This window comes from Schistocerca americana, chromosome 7 (genome assembly GCF_021461395.2).
Source record: "Schistocerca americana isolate TAMUIC-IGC-003095 chromosome 7, iqSchAmer2.1, whole genome shotgun sequence".
In the NCBI taxonomy this organism is placed as follows: domain Eukaryota; kingdom Metazoa; phylum Arthropoda; class Insecta; order Orthoptera; family Acrididae; genus Schistocerca; species Schistocerca americana.
The window spans coordinates 606,543,409-606,563,812 of record NC_060125.1 but is presented as its reverse complement, the minus strand read 5'-3'; the positions used below and the strand labels follow the sequence as shown (position 1 = coordinate 606,563,812).

General features: G+C 40.0%; 1 protein-coding gene across 4 annotated transcripts in view; it reads left to right on the top strand.

Moving 5' to 3' along the window:
* LOC124621912 (protein tramtrack, beta isoform-like) overlaps positions 1–20,404 on the top strand; it is a 142,125-nt gene that overhangs the window by 35,607 nt on the left and 86,114 nt on the right. For all 4 annotated transcript variants that reach the window (XM_047147414.1, XM_047147415.1, XM_047147417.1 and 1 more), the window contains exon 6: positions 10,988–11,149. In XM_047147414.1, coding sequence (XP_047003370.1) covers positions 10,988–11,149 — 162 coding nt within the window. The remainder of the gene's footprint in view (positions 1–10,987; positions 11,150–20,404) is intronic.

The following is a 20,404-nucleotide window of genomic DNA, read 5'->3' as shown; positions in this document are numbered from 1 at the left end:
ACCTTTTCCCTGAACTGAAGACGTGGCTAGGAGGGCGGCACTTTCAAACCAACAAAGATCTTCAAAACAACATCAGTGCTCATTTGCGGCAACATTTTTTGAAGAGGGTATTGCAAAGCGTGTCCACAGATACGATAAATGTCTCAATCTTTACAGTTATTATATTGAAAAGTAATCGTAAGTGCACAAAACATTTGGTAATAAAATAATTGTGTTTTATGAATGTGTCTTTAATTTATAGCCTATTGGAAGTTGGGAAAAAAAAGGCCCTCGTACATTAGCAATAACTTGTTAATATGGAAATCTCAAGTTGCAATGTGACTCAGTTCACCCTACAGCTGACTGGGTCGGTCAGGTGGAAGGTAAATACATACCACCTTCAATAGCACTGTGCTAGTAAAGCACTGCAATCTTTTTACAGTTATTATATTGAAAAGTAATCATAAGTGCACAAAACTTTTGGTAATAAAATAATTGTGTTTTATGAATGTGTCTTTTATTTATAGCCTATTGGAAGTTGGGAAAAAAAGGGCCGTCGTACATTAGCAATAACTTGTTAATATGAAAATCTCAAGTTGCAATGTGACTCAGTTCACCCTACAGCTGACTGGGTCGGTCAGGTGGAAGGTAAATACATACCACCTTCAATAGGACTGTGCTAGTAAAGCACTGCAATTGTCAAACTGTTCTTTTGGTTGAGGATAGCTGTATCTTTCCGTCGCAAATACAGTATAAAGGTAATCCACCATCATTAGGGATAGTAGAGTGACATCTTTCTGCTTCCCTGCATCTAAGTCTGTAATCCGCAAGGCACCTTGCAGTGTATGGAGGACTGTACTCCTGGGCCCACTTTCAACCTACCCCCCCCCCCCCCCCCCTTTTTTCCATTTGCGTATGAGATGTAAGAAGACTTGACTGTTGCCAAACCTCAGTATGAACTTTCTAATTTTCCTAATTTTTCTTGTTGTTAGTTTGAACATGTATGTATGAGAAAGTAATGTATTGCCTGACACTCTTTCTTAAGTATGATCTCATAATTTTAACAGTAAACTTCGTAGTACTCTTTTGTAATACTCATGTATTTATTAAACTAATCCATGCCAAATGCACCGCTCTTCTTCAGATCTACTCTACTAATCAGTTTTTTTTTTTTTTTTTTTTTTTTTTGTGCTGCTGCCAGGCACGATTTTCCTGTATTTATTTTCTGCTTTGCGCATTTCGGGAAATAATTCCTATTCTCAAGTTAAAAATGCCGTAGTATGTGAAAAATAAAACCACTGAAGAATTGGAATTATTTGCCAAAACGTATCTTGCAGAAAATAAAGGAAATTCTGACTTGACAGTAGCCAATGTTATAAACTACCAAACAAAACAATAGAGATAGCAGGTAAGACTCTCCCTGACTGATGGACAGTTATTGAGAATTGTTTGAAAGAGTGTTTTGTAAACCACTTCTTTTCATGAATTAGTTACACTTCCTTATGATTCTCCCAATAAATATCACACTGGAATGTACGTTTTGTACAAACAAGATAGCGGTGGATGCTATTCTTTGATATTTTTTGGTTGTGACTATTTCCAGTAACTTGTCATCAGTAGTGTAACCAAAGATTAGTAGATGTACTAGTACATCAGAAAAGAAAACAAATACTAATTTGGGAAACATCTGAGGAAGTGAAAATTAAGTAGGTGGTTGACAGTGGACATTTGCATTTAATTACAACACTGTACCTCACCACTCATGACGCTGTCTCAATCTCTGCATTTCTCACTTGTGGCCGAATTGCAGATTTCATACAAATGTAATCTAACGACAGTGTCTCAGAGGGTCCAGTCCACCTCTTGCTCGAACCTGACGATACTGCCTGTCTGTTTGGGTCCATGATACCAAATTTGCTGATGAAACTCGCTCTCTGATCTTTAGTAATCAATTTCTTATTGGCACACAGTTACAATACTAAACAGTCCTTTCATCTGCAAAATGTCCAGGATGCTGCAGGAATTAATTTTGAAACTATTCATTGTCTACTATCAGCTCTCAAATCTTTGTCACATAAATTGACAAAATTCTTACAATACCTTAATTTTATTATACAGTGAACACGTGAAGTAAAGGAAATATGAACAACAAGAGACGGAAAAGGTGTTCTTCTATACTTACTGTGTAAATTCATTTCACAGTCAACTTTCTCATCCTCCACTCTCTGCTTTAGGAGATCTGTAAAACATCTGGTACATATGAGCAGTACAGTAGCATATTAAAGACTTCTTGATTAACCTGCCATCATTTAAAAGATAACATTGCGTAGCATATGACATATTCTTTTCCCTCTCATACTGTGCTCTCTCTCTCTCTCTCTCTCTCTCTCTCTCTCTCTCTCTCTCTCTCTCTGGCTCCCTCCCTCCCCTTTTTCCATAAGCTATGCTATTGAAATAAAATATGTATCACTTTCATCATGCAATCAACGTCTGCAAAATGAAAGTGCAATGCCTGTGTAGTGCACACTATCTCCTTACCTACGGACACAATTTTTTTTCCGTTGTGTGTGTGTGTGTGTGTGTGTGTTGTGTTGTTTATTTTCGTATTTTCGACGAAGACCTGGTTGGCAGAAAGCTTACTTTCCGATAGTCTTTTTGTTATGCCTACCTGTGACTCAGCATCTCCGCTATATTGTGAGCAGCAACTATCCTTTTCATAATATTGTTACATTTCATCCTGGATTTTACCATAATTTTATTTAGATTACTAAAATCTTTAAAAGCATAGCTCTCATTTTGATGGCTATAAGGATTGTATACGCTCTTTCTCTTTATAAGTGCAATACATAGTCCAGGTAAACAGACTACTTGCATTTTTCTTTTTAACTTTTGCTATAGCAAAATCTGCATCATGTGTGAGGAACATACACTGTGCCACGAGGAACTTACGTTAGAGGTTTTTCAACCCTTCCTCAGTCATTTATCAACTGACGTAACTCCACTATTGTGAAATCCTTATTTTGGTTATTCATCTTACAACATTATTCACACATCACTGCACATCTTCATAGGAACCATTGTTCCTTTTGGTTTTTGTGCAAAATATTTTTCTTCAGTTTGCTTCATTCGTAAATATTTGTTCCTTTGTAAACATTCTATTTTACCTTATTGGATTTGTTTTCTTTACCAACGTCACTGATTACATTAGCTCAAACAGTTGTTAAATCGGCCATAATTTTAGTTCGTTACGTGTTCAGTAGATCATTTGAATGACCCTTTTATCGAAATGATGTGGAATGATTCATGTATGGAAGGATATGTGGGCAATAAACAGTTTAGATAAAAAGAGAATAGGAGCTTTTGAATTGTGGTGCTACAGAAGAATGCTGAAAATTAGATGGGTTGATTGCCTAACTAGTGAGGAGGTATTGAATAGAAAGGGAGACAAGAAATTTGTGGCACAACTTGACCAGAAGGAGGTATCAGTTGATGGACACTTTCAGAGATGTCAAGGAATCACAAATTTAATATTGGAGGGAAGTAGGAATGGTAAAAATCTAGAAGCAGACCAAGAGATGACTACAGTAAGCAGATTCAAAAAGAAGTAGGTTGCAGTAGTTATTCAGAGATGAAGAGGTTCGCACAAGATAGAGTAGCATGGAGAGCTGTATCAAATTAGTCTTCAGGCTGAAGACTGCAGCAACAGCAATAACAACAACAGTATTGTCTACAAAAAGTACTAATTCTGCTTGTTGAATGTTCAGTGAAGGTCATTCACATGTACACACATCAAAAAAAGTTTTGCATCACCTCAGTTCAGAGAGTTCTCGAACCTGTGCGGAAAATTGGAATAAAGATCATTATAAACATCATTTCTGCCCTTTTTATTGCTCATGAAAACCACACATTTCATGTTGTATCACCATACAGCAACACCTTCAGAGGTGGTGGTCCAGATTGCTGTACACACTGGTACCTCTAATACCCAGTTGCATGTCCTCTTGCATTGATGCATGCCTGTATTTGTCATGGCATACTATCCACAAGTTCATCAAGGCAGTGTTGGTCCAGATTGTCCCACTCCTCAACTGCGATTTGCCGTAGGTTCCTCTGAGTGGTTGGTGAGTCACGTCGTCCATAAACAGTCCTTTTCAATCTATCCCAGGCATGTTCAATAGGGTTCATGTCTGGAGAACATGCTGGCCACTCTAGTCGAGCAATGTCGTTATCCTGAAGGAAGTCATTCACAAGACGTGCATGATGAGATCGCGAGTTGTCATCCATGAAGACAAATGCCTCGCCAATATGCTGCCGATATGGGTGCACCATCGGTCGGAGGATGGCATTCACGTATCGACAGCCATTATGGCACCTTCCATGACCAGCAGCGGCGTACTTCGGCCCCACATAATGCCACTGCAATACAGCAGGGAACCTCCACCTTGCTGCACTCACTGTACAATGTGTCTAAGGCGTTCAGCCTGACTGAGTTGCTGCCAACACATCTCCGACGATTGTCTGGTTGAAGCCATAAGCGGCACTCATTGGTGAACAGAATGTGGTGCCAATCCTGAGCGGTCCATTCGACATGTTGTTGGGCCCATCTATACCTTGCTGCATGGTGTCGTGGTTGCAAAGACGGACCTCGCCATGGATGTCGGGAGTGAAGTTGTGCATCATGCAGCCTATTGTGAAAAATTTGAGTCGTAACACAACGTCCTGTGGCTGCACAAAAAGCATTGTTCAACATGGTGGCGTTGCTGTCAGTGTTCCTCTAACCCATAATCTGTAGGTGGTGGTCATCCACTGCAGTAGTAGCCCTCGGGTGGCCTGAGCGAGGCATGGTATCGACAGTTCCTGTCTCTCTCTATCTCCTGCATGTCCAAACAACATCGCTTTGGTTCACTCCGAGACGCAAGCACGACTCACGCCCTGTCGTCACAGCTTGAATTCTGCCAGTACCTCGTCTCCTACCTTCCAAACTTTACAGTTCTGCTAGATTCGCAGGAGAGCTTCTGTAAAGTTTGGAAGGTAGGAGACGAGGTACTGGCAGAAGTAAAGCTGTGAGGACGGGGCGTGAGTCGTGCTTGAGTAGCTCAGTTGGTAGAGCACTTGCCCGCGAAAGGCAAAGGTCCCGAGTTCGAGTCTCGGTCCTGCACACAGTTTTAATCTGCCAGAAAGTTTCAAAACTTAAGTTTCAAATAACATGCTCCGTTTACAACAACAAAACATAGAGTGCACAAAAATGTCTGCCGACAGCAAAGTGTATCAAAGACCTTAGGACAAAGACTGTGCAGTACTTTGTAACAGCGAACTGCTTTCAAAGAGCATGATGTCACAACTGTTTACATTTCTAACAGGTTGCGGGAAAGTATTTCAAATGGTGGTTTGAGAAGTGTTACTTAAAAAGTAAATTTTCTTTTAAGCAAGTTGAATTATATTACGTGTGAGAATGTGTGATGAATTTCTTAATCGCACAGTGTTTGACTCTCACTCAAAAGTTAGCACTTTGAGGACCAGCCACTTAGAAACATTTTGGGGCCAGAAGACCAGACATTTTTGTCATTAATTAAAATTTTACTGCGACATTTGTGTTTGACATATCTTAGAGGATAATAGACGCAAAAAAAGAAAGAATTTAAGTGTCTCAATTTGTATGGAAGCGTGACACGTGTGGGGCTCGTGCACTTTACACAGAATTGCATCTCCATCTCTCCTTAGCACTGGTTCAAGATAAATACAAATTCCATCAAACATAGCATGTTAATTTCTGAAGCACTGAAATCAAGACAGTGATGGGTTTTGTCAGCCAATCATAGCTCACATCACATAATCTCACCAGCCAATGACAGCAGATATTCAGAGCGCAGAACACGTGATGTAGTCATCCAATAGCAACATCACTGTTAAATAGCATGAACACACAAAATAGGAAAAATTAATGGTTTGAATCAATATATATACAGTATATACAGTATCGCTACAAGAAAAGCTAAGCTTTCATGTACAATATCATGCGCATTTGACTCTCGTATAAGCAGTACCTTCTCCCGCTTCCCGCTACGGCGCTACTTGTAGTTTGGCTGTTAGCAGTATCGGTAGTAGCTGCAAGCAGCCAGATGCAAACGAGAAAAATTTTTCTTGCGCACACTAGCTGCCAGATTCGCGCTTGCACAGAGTTGTCTGAGTTATAGTGGGGAGGGGGTTAACCTGCACGTGACCCGTGTTTACATTAAGTGATTTCGCTGCTTCTCTTCGTTTACAGCTCCCACGTCAAATGAAAACAAAATGGATTTCTGTGGCCGTGAGCTATCAAGTGAATTAAAATACATTCACATAATTACGGAGGGCAAAAATATATTATTAATTTCAGTTTTCTGATTTTATTTTATTTCCAAGTTAGTAGCAGTCAAGCATTAATCGCCTTGCAGAACAATGAAGTTATTTTTGCAAGTTTGCTAAAGAAATTTGGCTTGATTAATCTTTCCGCTGAGGCGATCGTTTTATTTGAAACGAAGTGTTTCATTCTACAGTACTAGCTGGTTCCAACTGTTCGCTGAATTTCAAGTGCACGTTATCATCTTTTGCCATGTATGGCATTATGCCATAATAAAGAACCAAAAATGGATCGTATAGTACTGGTACTCCAAGAAAATTTACATCCCAAAAACCACACTGAAAAGCTTAATATCAGATGGGACCTGCTTCATTGTGAATCTGGAAAAAAACCAATTTGTACTTCAAGCTGAATTATGCGTTTTAGTATGGTTTACGAAATTCCGATGCTCTTTGGAGTATCCTCTGATGCCCTGTTCCTTTTATGGTGTAATCTAAGCTCTCTTAGTGCTTTATACACACGAACATGCGGGCTTCCTAAACCACTGCAGTTGCACACGCACAATAATGTCTGTTTTCTGGCGCTCTCTGGCAACTGGTAAATCGACCCTATTTCTAACAGTCTCCGGATAGTATTGCGAACGGTGGTTAGAAAAGCTTTACTTTCAAAGTAAATTTCTTTTTACCCAAGATGAATTATGTTACGTGTGAGAAAGTGTGATGGATATCTAAATCACAGAGCGTTCGTAACTGAACAGTTTGAGGACCAGCCACTTACAAAAATTTTGAGCCGCGAGACATTTATGTCATAATTTTAAATTTACTGGCATGTTTGTGTGATGTATCTTAAAGTATAACACACGCAAAAAAAAAAAAAAAAAGAAGAAGATCAATATTACATGTGAAAGCTTAGCTTCTGTTGTAGCGTGTTAATCTTAGAGACCAATATTATATGTGAAAGCTTAGCTTTTCTTGTAGATATACGGTACTGTGTACATTAATGTAAACCGTTAACTTTTCCTCTTGTGTGTTCGCGCTATGTAACAAGTGATGTTGCTATTGGCTGACCAGAACACGTGTCCTATGCTCTGAATAGCTGCTGTCATCGGCTGGCAAGATCTCATGGTTTGAGATATGACTGGCTTACAAAAGGACATATCAATCTCGGTTTCAACGCTCCGGAAACTAACGCACTGTGTTTGGTGCAACTCGAATTTATACTTTCGTAATACGAAAATATGCAGCGTATATGTTGCTGCAAAACAAAGGTCTTTCCAAAACTTCTCTGCCCCGTCTTTTCTTTTTTTTCCCGGGAAGTTCTACGCGATTGTATAAAACGTCAACCATTCAAAGGATTGATAAGTTTTACAGTTCCGAGGGAAAATCTATGGAAAACGTACTGTCACTTAGCACGGAAAAAGTGTATTTTCGCCCGGGAAAAAGCATATTTTTTAAACGGGATATCCGGGAATAATCCGGGAATTTTTTTTCCTTGTATACACCCTGTTGTTGTGTAAATGCGAATATGCTGTCTGCAAACATGGGCATATTTAAAATAGTGTGTTCTTGAGAAATTTATACAAATTGCTATTTATCCTTGTTTTAGCCTCTTTCTCGTCCGTTGGCAACATGTCGTACCCTGCAGAGTGTTGTTGGATGTATTATCATTATAGTGGCCGGCACAAAAATAGGGCTTAAAGGCCATCTCACTATCTTACAGCATTGCCAGTTTTTTTATAGTGATACTCTATTTTTAGGCTAGAATATGATGGGTCCAGAATGAGATTTTCACTCTGCAGCAGAGTGTGCGCTGACATGAAACTTCTTGGCAAATTAAAACTGTGTGCCAGACCGAGGCTCGAACTCGGGACCTTTGCCTTTCAGTGCGAAGAAACGTCCGGTGAGAAAGTTATTAAGAAAACTACAAAATTATTTTTCGTAACATTTCAGACATCACTATTGTATTGTATCACATACAGAGACAAATTACTTCCACGATATTCCGTGCGCAGCAGCGCACGAGTCATTGTACGCTGTCTCAAAGAGTTTTGTTCGGACGGCTCGCTTTAATATGCCCGCGAATATTCCCTACTACCCAAAAATATTTTACTGTCTGCTAATACATATCCTTCGCCATTGCATCAATCACTCAAAACGCCAACGTATGCTGCGCAAAAGTAATTGTAGTTATTTTGAAGCCAATATTTTCACTGAAGTCGAACAAAATATTTGTTCGAAAGGTTTCGTGAAAACCGAGTTTTATCTAAATTTGCTGTAAGCCTATTATTCTCAGCACACAATAAATGTTTGGTGCACAAAAACGTCATTCTTACTACTGCAATGTCTCTGTCTTGTGTTACAAATTTCGTCCATCATTACAGTTTCTTGCTGGCCAGTGCATTGAAGTGACTGGCCCAAATAATCATTTTTATCATGGACATTACCCTGTATTTCTCTAAGCATCGGATACTATCTTCTGTCGTACTAAAGTAATACAATTCTACGTTCTAGCTTTTTGTAAAAGTTGTCAAATATAGATTTATATGCTCTTCTCGGAGAATCAGAATAGGTGCTGGGACTTATGTTACTGCACTGTTAATATATAAAGTTGATACAGAAGCACCACAATGTTTCATTGACTGAAAATGAAACATTCTGTCTCTTTAACCACTCCAAAATATCTGGTTTGCACCAATTTGAATGTGGCAGCTTTTCTATCTGAATGGAGGTCATGATAATTGACCCTTCTTCCAGCGCAGACAACAGTCGGATAAACAAATTCTTAAAAACTTCTCCATTCATTTCTGAATGGCAATCGGATTGGCATGAACTTTTCCCACCATGAGAAACAAGTTTGGCCTCTGGTATGAAACCTGTGGTTAATGAACCGGCGTTTGCGATGATTAATCGGCCACCTCTACCAGTAGGCACTTTCAAACCACCATTTCCTTTGGAGTCATGCCATAATGTATGTATTGGTGTGCTTCTGTGAAACCGAAGTTTCATCCAAGTACACTACAGGCCTGGTGTCTTCAGCATGCAAGAAGTGCATTGTACGCAAAAACTTCGCTCTTGCTGCTGCAATGCCTCTGCGCTCCATTAAGAATTTCTGTCCGTCATTAAATTCTTAAATCTGAAACAGAAGGAGCAGAGAAGACGAAGAACGGAGGTCTGGCTGTATTTTTTTAGCCGTTAGATACTCTACTCTGTTGTAATATCCAAGTACAGTTCTACGCACAAGCTCATCGTAAAAGTCGGTTGATTTCCGTTCACGTTTGTATCTTTTCTTGGAAAATCAAAATACTCATTCATGTCTGGAGGTTCTGCCAGCGACACAGATTTGCTAATACAGCCTACAGTTGACTTGGAGCTTTAGCAGTAAGTTTATGAATTTGTGCAAAATTTAAGTTATTCCTCGCTTCTTCATTGTCGGTCAGATCAGTTAAAAAGTGAGTTACATTCGATATGATAATTTTTGATTGTTCACAAATGTCTTTCTGCCCTTTACGCACACCGACCAGAGGAGTACTACAAGTAGGCCGTTGCTCCTGCATTGTCTGCCACTGAACATGTCAAAGCACCTTTCTAAAGACATTAAGACACTGAGATCAGACGTGAACACTCGGTATAGCATGGCTTTCAGCTGCTCTGACCTACCACACCACTAACGGTACCTACATGGCAACAAAGTCGAGAGGCGGTTAAATCAGCCCGCAGCGCCTGCTGGTAGCAGGCAGCGGCCGTGACCTTGAGGACTCTACTTTCGTGCCGGCCACTTTATGAATAGAGCCACTTCACGCATATTTGAGACAAGGTGTTTTTTGGCAACTTCTCTGTAAAATATTAGTTGGAACCTATTGCTAGATGGTACAGTATCTTAACTTACAAGTTCTTTGTTGTTCTTCACGTGTACCCATTTATTAACTTTTCTGCAGCAACATTTTTAGTGCAAGTAATTATAACTATTCAAAAAAGTCAAAATAGACCCATGCTCAGGCAGTGATCATTGGGGAGCAGATGCCGGAATCCCACATCACCATTCTAGGTGAGGTCCTAGTGAAGGTGCTTTGCTGTTGCTCTGGCCTGTTATGAACTGTCAAGTGTGTATGTCCTCCATATGGATGTATAGTGCAGTGTTGGGTTTGTGTTATTATGGATGAATGGGAGGGAGAGTGCGAATCATGTTGCCGGCGCACAGCCTGTTCTTGAATAGCAGTGAGGGGGCTGCAGAACTTAACACACCCATTCGGCGGACAGATCACACTCCACAGTGTGTTATGGTCTCACTTCATGGACACTGCAAAGAGAATTGAAATTTCAATCAGGCTATTGGTATGAGAGTGGTGATCAGAAACTTAACACCGCAATTTCTCCTCCCCTTGCTGGCCAGTTACTGACATTGAAAATATCATCCACCAAGAAGATTCGAACCAACTTACTTTTGAATAGCACCACCATACAGGTGGGACAGATTGTGGTTCTTAAAGATCCTTTTATTCTCTGATTAGAAACAAATGGTTACTGTGTCTCAAATCAGTAATGAGGTGGATCATTTTTGCATTTATTGTAATATTTTTGCATGAAGCTATAAAGTCCCACCTTTCCCTTTTCATCTAATTGTTTTTTCATGTTTCACTTCTTCACAGTTATTAATTCTTCAAATCATTTACAGAACCGTGATGGTACAGGAAATGCAGACACTCCAAACAGTCATAAAAATAAAGACACAGGTAATAAATCAGCGGAAGCTGGAGAGAAAGAAGGGAATCCAAAATTGCCATCATTTGTTAATGTTCCCATGGATGACTATATGGATGAAGATTTACCAGCAACTGTGAGTAAGCTTGAAATTAATCATCACCTTAAGAAGTTTATGTTTTATTGTTATACTACACTACAGCCTGAATTTTATTCTATGAGTTTAAGCAATGCAAAATAATGGAAAGTCCAGGTTGGAATATCGACAGTATTATGAAAAGGACAGATTGCACTCACTGTAAAGAAGAGACATTGAGTTGCAGATAGACACAATGAAAAGACTGTTGCACATTGAGTTTTCGACCAAAGCCTTCTTCAGAAAGGAAGACACGTACACATTCACAAAAGTGCGTGTGCCCCCCCCCCCCCACACACACACTATTGCCATGTCGTGGATAAGCAGTACAATGTGATGTCACATGTTAGATGCCTAGCTGTATCTGTCAACTCTCATTGTACTGTAGTATTTTCTGGCATTAAAGCGACAAAAAGTGCAATGGTATCGAAGGAAATTGACTGTGATCCAAAATGTGAAATAATTTGGGTGAAGGGCATGGTTAAAGCAGGCCCAAACAGGGTAATTGGATGTCTATAGGCCCCCTGGCTCAGTAGCTATTGTGGCAGAACACCTGAAGGAAAATTTGGAAAATATTTCAGGTAAATCTCCCCCCCATGAGCCATCGACCTTGCCGTTGGTGGGGAGGCTTGTGTGCCTCAACGATACAGGTAGCCGTACTGTAGGAGCAACCACAACGGAGGGGTATCTGTTGAGAGGCCAGACAGACGTATGGTTCCTGAAGAGGGGCAGCAGCCTTTTCAGTAGTTGCAGGGGCAACAGTCTGGATGATTGACTGATCTGGCCTTGTAACACTAACCAAAACGGCCTTGCTGTGCTGGTACTGCGAACGGCTGAAAGCAAGGGGAAACTACAGCCGTAATTTTTCCTAAGGGCATGCAGCTTGACTGTATGATTAAATGATGATGGCGTCCTCTTGGGTAAAATATTCCGGAGGTAAAATAGTCCCCCATTCGGATCTCCGGGCGGGGACTACTCAAGAGGACGTCGATATCAGGAGAAAGAAAACTGGCGTTCTACGGATCGGAGTGTGGAATGTCAGATCCCTTAATAGGGCAGGTAGGTCAGAAAATTTAAAAAGGGAAATGGATAGGTTAAAGTTAGATATAGTGGGAATTAGTGAAGTTCAGTGGCAGGAGGATCAAGACTTTTGGTCAGGTGAATACAGGGTTATAAATACAAAATCAAATAGGGGTAATGCAGGAGTAGGTTTAATAATAAATAGAAAAATAGGAGAGTGGGTAAGCTACTACAAACAGCATAGTGAACACATTATTGTGGCCAAGATAGACACGAAGCCCACGCCTACTACAGTAGTACAGTAGTACAAGTTTATATGCCAACTAGCTCTGCAGACGATGAAATGTATGATGAGATAAAAGAAAATATTCAGGTAGTGAAGGGAGACGAAAATTTAATAGTCATGGGTGACTGGAATTCGACAGTAGGAAAAAGAAGAGAAGAAAACATAGTAGGTGAATATGGATTGGAGGTAAGAAATGAAAGAGGAAGCCGCCTGGTAGAATGTTGCACAGAGCATAACTTAATCATAGCTAACACTTGGTTCAAGAATCATGAAAGAAGATTGTATACATGGAAGAGCACTGGAGATACTAGAAGGTTTCAGATAGATTATATAATGGTTAGACAGAGATTTAGGAACCAGGTTTTAAATTGTAAGACATTTCCGGGGGCAGATGTGGACTCTGACCACAATCAATTGGTTATGAACGGTAGATTAAAGCTGAAGAAACTGCAAAAAGGTGGAAATTTAAGGAGATGGGACCTGGATAAACTGAAAGAACCAGAGGTTGTACAGAGATTCAGGGAGAGCGTAAGGGAACAAATGGCAGGAATGGGGGAAAGAAATACGGTAGAAGAAGAATGGGTAGCGTTGAGGGATGAAGTAGTGAAGGCAGCAGAGGATCAAGTAGGTAAAAAGACGAGGGCTAGTAGAAATCCTCCACCTACGTTTCTAGCATTTGTAGACTTAGAGAAAGCTTTTGACAATGTTGACTGGAATACTCTCTTTCAAATTCTGATGGTGGCAGGTGTAAAATACAGGGAGCGAAAGGCTATTTACAATTTGCACAGAAACCAGATTTCAGTTGTAAAGAGTCGAGGGACAGGAAAGGGAAGCAATGGTTGGGAAGGGAGTGAAACAGAGTTGTAGCGTTTCCCCGATGCTATTCAATCTGTATATTGAGCAAGCAGTGAAGGAAACAAAAGAAAAATTCGGAGTAGGAATGAAAATCCGTGGAGAAGAAACAAAAACTTTGAGGTTCACCGATGACATTGTAATTCTGTCAGAGACAGCAAAGGACTTGGAGGAACAGTTGAATGGAATGGACAGTGTCTTGAAAGGAGGGTATAAGATGAACATCAACAAAAGCAAAACGAGGATAATTGAATGTAGTCGAATTAAGTCGAGTGATGCTGAGGGAATTAGATAAGGAAATGAGACACTTAAAATAGTAAAGGAGTTTTGCTATTTGGGAAGCAAAATAACTGATGATGGTCGAAGTAGAGCGGATATAAAATGTGGACTGGCAATGGCAAGGAAAGCTTTTCTGAAGAAGAGAAATTTGTTAACATCGAGTATTGAGTTAAGTGTCAGGAAGTCGTTTCTGAAAGTATTTGTGTGGAGTGTAGGCATGTATGGAAGTGAAACATGGACGATAAATGGTGTGGACAAGAAGAGAACAGAAGCTTTCAAAATGGGGTGCTACAGAAGAATGCTGAAGATTAGATGGGTATATCACATAAGTAATGAGGAAGTATTGGATAGAATTGGGGAGACGAGGAGTTTGTGGCACAACTTGACTAGAAGAACGGATCGGTTGGTTGGACATGTTCTGAGGCATCAAGGGATCACCAATTTAGTACTGGCGGGCAGTGTGGAGGGTAAAAATTGTAGAGGGACACCAAGAGATGAATACACTAAGCAGATTCAGAAGGATGTAGGCTGCAGTAGGTACTGGGAGATGAAGGAGCTTGCACAGGACAGAGTAGCATGATAGTTCTGGGTGGAGATTTTAATTTACCAGATGTAGACTGGGAGACTCAAACGTTTATAATGGGTGGCAGGGACAAAGAATCCAGTGAAATTTTTTTTAAGTGGATTATCTGAAAACTACCTTGTGCACTTAAACAGACTATCAACTTGTGGCGATAACATATTAGACCTTCTGGTGACAAACAGACCCGAACTATTTTAAACAGTTAACGCAGAACAGAGAATCAGTGACCATAAAGTAATTACTGCATTGATGATTTCAGCCGTAAATAGAAATATTAAAAAAGGCAGGAAGATTTTTTAGTTTAGCAAAAGTGACAAAAGCAGATTTCAGAGTACTTGACAGCTCAACACAAAAGTTTTATCTCAAGTACAGATAGTGTTGAGGTTCAGCGGGCAAAGTTCAAAACCATCATACAATATACACTAGATGAGTATGTGCCAAGCAAGATCGCAAGAGATTGAAAAGAGCCAGCGCGGTACAACAACCGAGGTAGAAAACTGCTGTGGAAGCAAAGGGAACTTCACAGCAAACATAAACATAGTCAAAGCCTTGAAGACAAATAAAAATTACACGAAGCGAAATTTAGTTGAGGAGGGCTATGCGATAGGCATTCAATGAATTCAAAAGTACAGTTCTATGTACTGACTTGGCAGAAAATACTAAGAAATTTTGGTCTTATGTCAAAGTGGTAGGTGGATCAAAACAAAATGTCCAGACACTCCGTGACCAAAATGGTACTGAAACAGAGGGTGACAGACTACATGCCGGAATGCTAAATGTCTTTTCCCAAAACTGTTTCACACAGGAAGACTGCACTGTAGTTCCTTCCCTAGATTGTCGCACAGATGACAAAATGGTAGATATCGAAATAGATGACAGAGGGATAGAAAAACAATTAAAATCGCTCAAAAGAGGAAAGGCCACTGGACCTGATGGGATACCAGTTCGATTTTACACAGAGTATGCGAAGGAACTTGCCCCTTCTCGCAGCGGTGTACTGTAGGTCTCTAGAAGAGCGTAGCATTCCAAAAGATTGGAAAAGGGCACAGGTCATCCCCGTTTTCAAGAAGGGACGTCAAACAGATGTGCAGAACTATAGACCTATGTCTCTAACGTCGATCAGTTGTAGAATTTTGGAACATATATTATGTTCGACTATAATGACTTTTCTGGAGACTAGAAATCTACTTTGTAGGAATCAGCATGGTTTTCGAAAAAGATGATCGTTTGAAACCCAGCTCGCGCTATTCTTCCAAGAGACTCAAGAGGGCCATAGGCATGGGTTCCCAGGTAGATGCCATGTTCCTTGACTTCCGCAAGGCGTTTAATACAGTTCCCCACAGTCGTTTAATGAACAAAGTAAGAACATATGGACTATCAGACCAATTGTGTGATTGGATTGAAGAGTTCCTAAATAACAGAACGCAGCATATCATTCTCAATGGAGAGAAGTCTTTTAAAGTAAGAGAGATTTCAGGGTTGCCGCAAGCAAGTGTTGTAGGTCCGTTGCTTTTCACAATATATATAAATGACCTTGTGGATAACATCGGAAGTTCACTGAGGCTTTTTGCAGATGATGCTGTGGTATATTGAGAGGTTGTAACAATGGTAAATTGTACTGAAATGCAGGAGGATCTGCAACGAATTGATGCATGGTGCAGGGAATGTCAATTGAATCTCAATGTAGACAAGTGTAATGTGCTGCGAATTCATAGAAAGAAAGATCCTTTGTGATTTAGCTACAACATAGCAGGTCAACAACTGGAAGCAGTTAATTCCATAAATTATCTGGGAGTAGGCACTAGGAGTGATTTAAAATGGAATGATCATATAAAGTTGATCATCGGTAAAGCAGATGCCAGACTGAGATTCATTGGAAAAATCGTAAGGAAATGCAATCCGAAAACAAAGGAAGTAGGTTACAGTACACTTGTTCTCCCACTGCTTGAATATTGCTCACCTGTGTGGGATCCGTACCAGATAGGGTTGATAGACGAGATAGAGAAGATGCAACGGAGAGCAGCGCGCTTCGTTACAGGATCATTTAGTAATCGCGAAAGCGTTACAGAGATGATAGATAAACTCCAGTGGAAGACACTGCAAGAGAGACACTCAGTAGCTCGGTACGGGCTTTTGTTGAAGTTTCGAGAACATACCTTCACCGAGGAGTGAAGCAGTATATTGCTCCCTCCTACGTATATCTCGCGAAGAGACCATGAGTATAAAATGAGAGAGATTAGAGCACACACAGAGGCATACCGACAATCTTTCTTTCCACGAACAATACTAGACTGAAATAGAAGGGAGAACCGATAGAGGTACTAGAGGTACCCTCCGCCACACACTGTCAGGTGGCTTGCGGAGCATGGATGTAGATGTAGATGTAGGTGTAGGTGTAGAAGCGTTCTGCAGCTGTCAGGTATTATGAACAGGTGTTTTGTGTTGGTGTTGCCTTAATAATAACAGGGCAGCACGCCTGAACACGAGGTTCACATGAAAATTTGTTGTCCAAGAACACATTCACCAGCTGTGAAGATAATGTTCTGCTGCAAAATATTCCTCCGAATTTGACAGTTCTAATGGACAATGTGCATACGACTCTCTGTAATGGACAAAGCTCCAGCTATGCAGTGGAGGAATGCAGATATTCTGCTCTGGGTAGAAAGAAATGTTCCATTGGATCAATCTGAACATAACATGTATAAAGCAGAGTTAATGGAATTTGCAGTGCTGTACAAGCCAAACGCTCCACACTATCAGGCCGACGAACTAATCAGGTTTCCTTCATACCGTGCTTATTTAAATCCAGCTGAGGATATGTGGGCCTAGGTCAAAAGTAATGTGGCAGAAAACAAGAAATTTATGTTTAGTGGGGTTGAAATGCTGACAAAAGAAGCTGTTGCAGATGTTACACCACAGGACTGGTCTCGAGTAATACGTGACTTGTCTTATTGCCATACCGAGCGAGGTGGCGCAGTGGTTAGCACACTGGACTCGCATTCGGGAGGAAGACGGTTCAATCCCGTCTCCGGCCATCCTGATTTAGGTTTTCCGTGATTTCCCTAAATCGCTTCAGGCAAATGCCGGGATGGTTCCTTTGAAAGGGCACGGCCGATTTCCTTCCCCATCCTTCCCTCACTCGAGCTTGCGCTCCGTCTCTAATGACCTCGTTGTCGACGGGACGTTAAACACTAATCTCCTCCTCCTCTTATTGCCATGTTAAAATCTGTTTCGTTTGTGAAAACACAGCAGAGTGTCACTAACATTCTAATGCAGTTTAAAAAGGAATTGAAACAGTATCCTGTAACAGTATAATGTTAAACTAACAACTGAAGGCACGACAGGTCAGTAATTCATGAAAAACCTCATGCTCAGTATAAAAATCAGTGTGTTAACTTTTTCACCCAAAGCAATTCTCATTTCACCAGCTGTCAATGGTACTAAAAAATTACTTTATTTCATTTGGGGGGGGGGGGGGGGGACTGTTGTTACTTGAATGTTTCAGTAGATTTAGAAGTTCAAATATTAATCATATGCCAAAATACTCTCCTTTTTGCATGCTATCATTTGCCAAAATCTTTATTTGATATCTCAGACTGTTTATGAGATACAAGGGGTTTCTGAGTATTTCATTCTGGCTTTTTCAGTGGTGCATGCATTCATGACAAGTGCTTTTTACATACGTTCCATTTAGACTTCAAGTAGGTCTTCATATCCTTCAGTTTACAGACTAATTCAATACGTTACCAACATTTCATATGCAGCAGCATATGATGTAACATGCACCAAACGCAAATTCATAGCGACCCTTATTTTTCATTGCAAACTTTAAGAATTCTTGGCAGTAGTTTACCTAATATCCAATATCACAATAACTGTGACCATTAGTGATATGATAGGTTCATCATAAAGCTGATGAAATAAGCCTTAAGATGTGCAATAATAAGAGTTTATTGCCAAATAGTTTCTTTAAAATTGTTTGAATAAGGTTGTAGATTGGCCGGCTTGCACAGCTTGCTGTTCACACAGGCAAGTGATTCCTTGTGGAGTAGGCTTGGCTTATTGTCACTTGCTGACACACTCACCACATGCAGTCAACAATGCTTCCCTCCACTTGCTCAGTACTGAACAGTCAAAAGATGCAACTAATTTTAAACACAACATATATGAGCAGATGCTGTGTTGTTCTACTTTTCCATTTGTTCCGACAATTACTTCTCTTACTATTGCATACATAATAATAACAACAATTATTACAAAAACATTCTTCTGTTACTGTTAAAAGAAACTGAGTATTATCTTTTAAAATAAGTGTCTGCCTTTGAATTAGCACTTAGTTATGTACTTACTATGGTATCTAAGATGTATGTAAATATTCTAGAAGTATCTAATGGGGTCTTTTGGACAGCCGAGTAAAATGTTATTGTGTCCATTTGCTGTTAGGATGGGATGCGTGGGCGGTAGTTCCAGGTAGTGCAGAATATGGAACACGGAAAACTTAGTTTTACCATTCATTAATAAAGACAGTGTGACAATGCATTACGTGCGTCTGGTAACCCGTCATTACTGTGTCGAGAGCGATAAATGTTCGCAACTGGCCGGTCTCAGACAGACTGCTCTTCGTAGCCGGTGGCCGTGTACATGCCACGGCGCGCAACTCAGATTGCATTTCCCGTCAGCATTCCACGTGATAAGTGCACAGCGTGGCGACTCTGGCGCTGTCCACTACGGCTGTGCAATTCTACCGTTACAATCACCCTCCCTCATGAAAACGAGCTACCGAAGGTTGCTCGAGAAGACCTCCTGGGCATCATGCGTTTGTCTTGCCAATGGCGGCATTGGGGGGCACTTCAACATTTATTCTGTTTGCAGACGCAGTGACGATGGACACTGATGAGCGGGTTTTCAGGACAACAATTTCGTACATTACATAGGCTGTACCTACAAGAGACATCAGTAAAAGCACAAAGAACACAACACTGACAATCAAATATGGATTAGCATTATTGGAAGATTCAATAGACTTAATTTTAGTTGCTGCGTCTAAGAAATTTAACTCATTATTAGTATTTATTACACTTTCATGGATATCTGCAATTAAATTGTCATCCTCGGGTAAGCTGGACAGAGAATGATTTGCATAGGTCAGTAAGTATGATTCATTGTAATAATCAGGTAACATCCTTGTTAAAGGGAATTTTGCATCTGCATGAAAGGTGGTTGGTAATACAGAAGGCATTTCAAACAGATCGCATGATAAATCACAGTGCGTAACATTCTGCATTAATCCACTACCAGTTAATTTGAATGTGAAAGGTAGTTCAAGTGTGTCAAACGTTTTACAGGTAAATGTGATTTCGAGAGTTGAGTTAAACGAATATATTATACCTTCAGAATATCTTTTAAGGAATGGTTGATGAAGATGCATTTAAATCCTAGAGCAGTCACCGCGAGGCAGAGTGTTCATAAACAAATCTTTCTCACAACTGTACACTCTAGTATCTAAGAATACTGCCGTCTCTGTGCAAATTAGCTTATGACTACGTTTACACTTACAAACATCATGTTCATTCAGGGATACAAAATATCTTCTATCTTCACTGATTAATAAATAATCCTTTAGCTGATACATTGCATGAATACCTACTTGGCTCCATTTCACAGGGTAAGTATGAATTTTATACATTTCAAAATTATGCTTTGATTTGGCAATCGGTATAGAAACAATTACAGTTAATTGATCTTCAATCATTAAAGAATATGTGGTAGTTAATCTGTAATAAGCATATAGTTAATCTGTAATAAGCATATAACTTGTAGGAATTGACAGGGTAAATCATGGTAGGTGATGCATCTAGCTTATATTCAGTAAACAGCAACATTTGTAAAAATTGGTCTGGATGCAATAAAACACTACTCAAGCAATCATTTGAACTACTTTCTAAAGCTATTCTTAAATTGAGAGGATCAAATTTAGTGTTGGTAAACTGTCAGTAATTCTTAACAGTAGGGTGTTTAAATCTAAATGTGCACTCACAGCTTGAAGAATTGCGTATAATTCACGGATGGTTGCATTCATTTCACCACGAATTGTGCTAAAATGTGTAAGGAACTCTCTCACAATTTGTTCAATAAACAATGTGTGGTTAGTAACGGTCTTTTGCATATTTCTTAACACAATTATTTCATTAGAAAGGTTAATTGAATTTGTGTTAGACTGCTGCTCTAGAGCTAG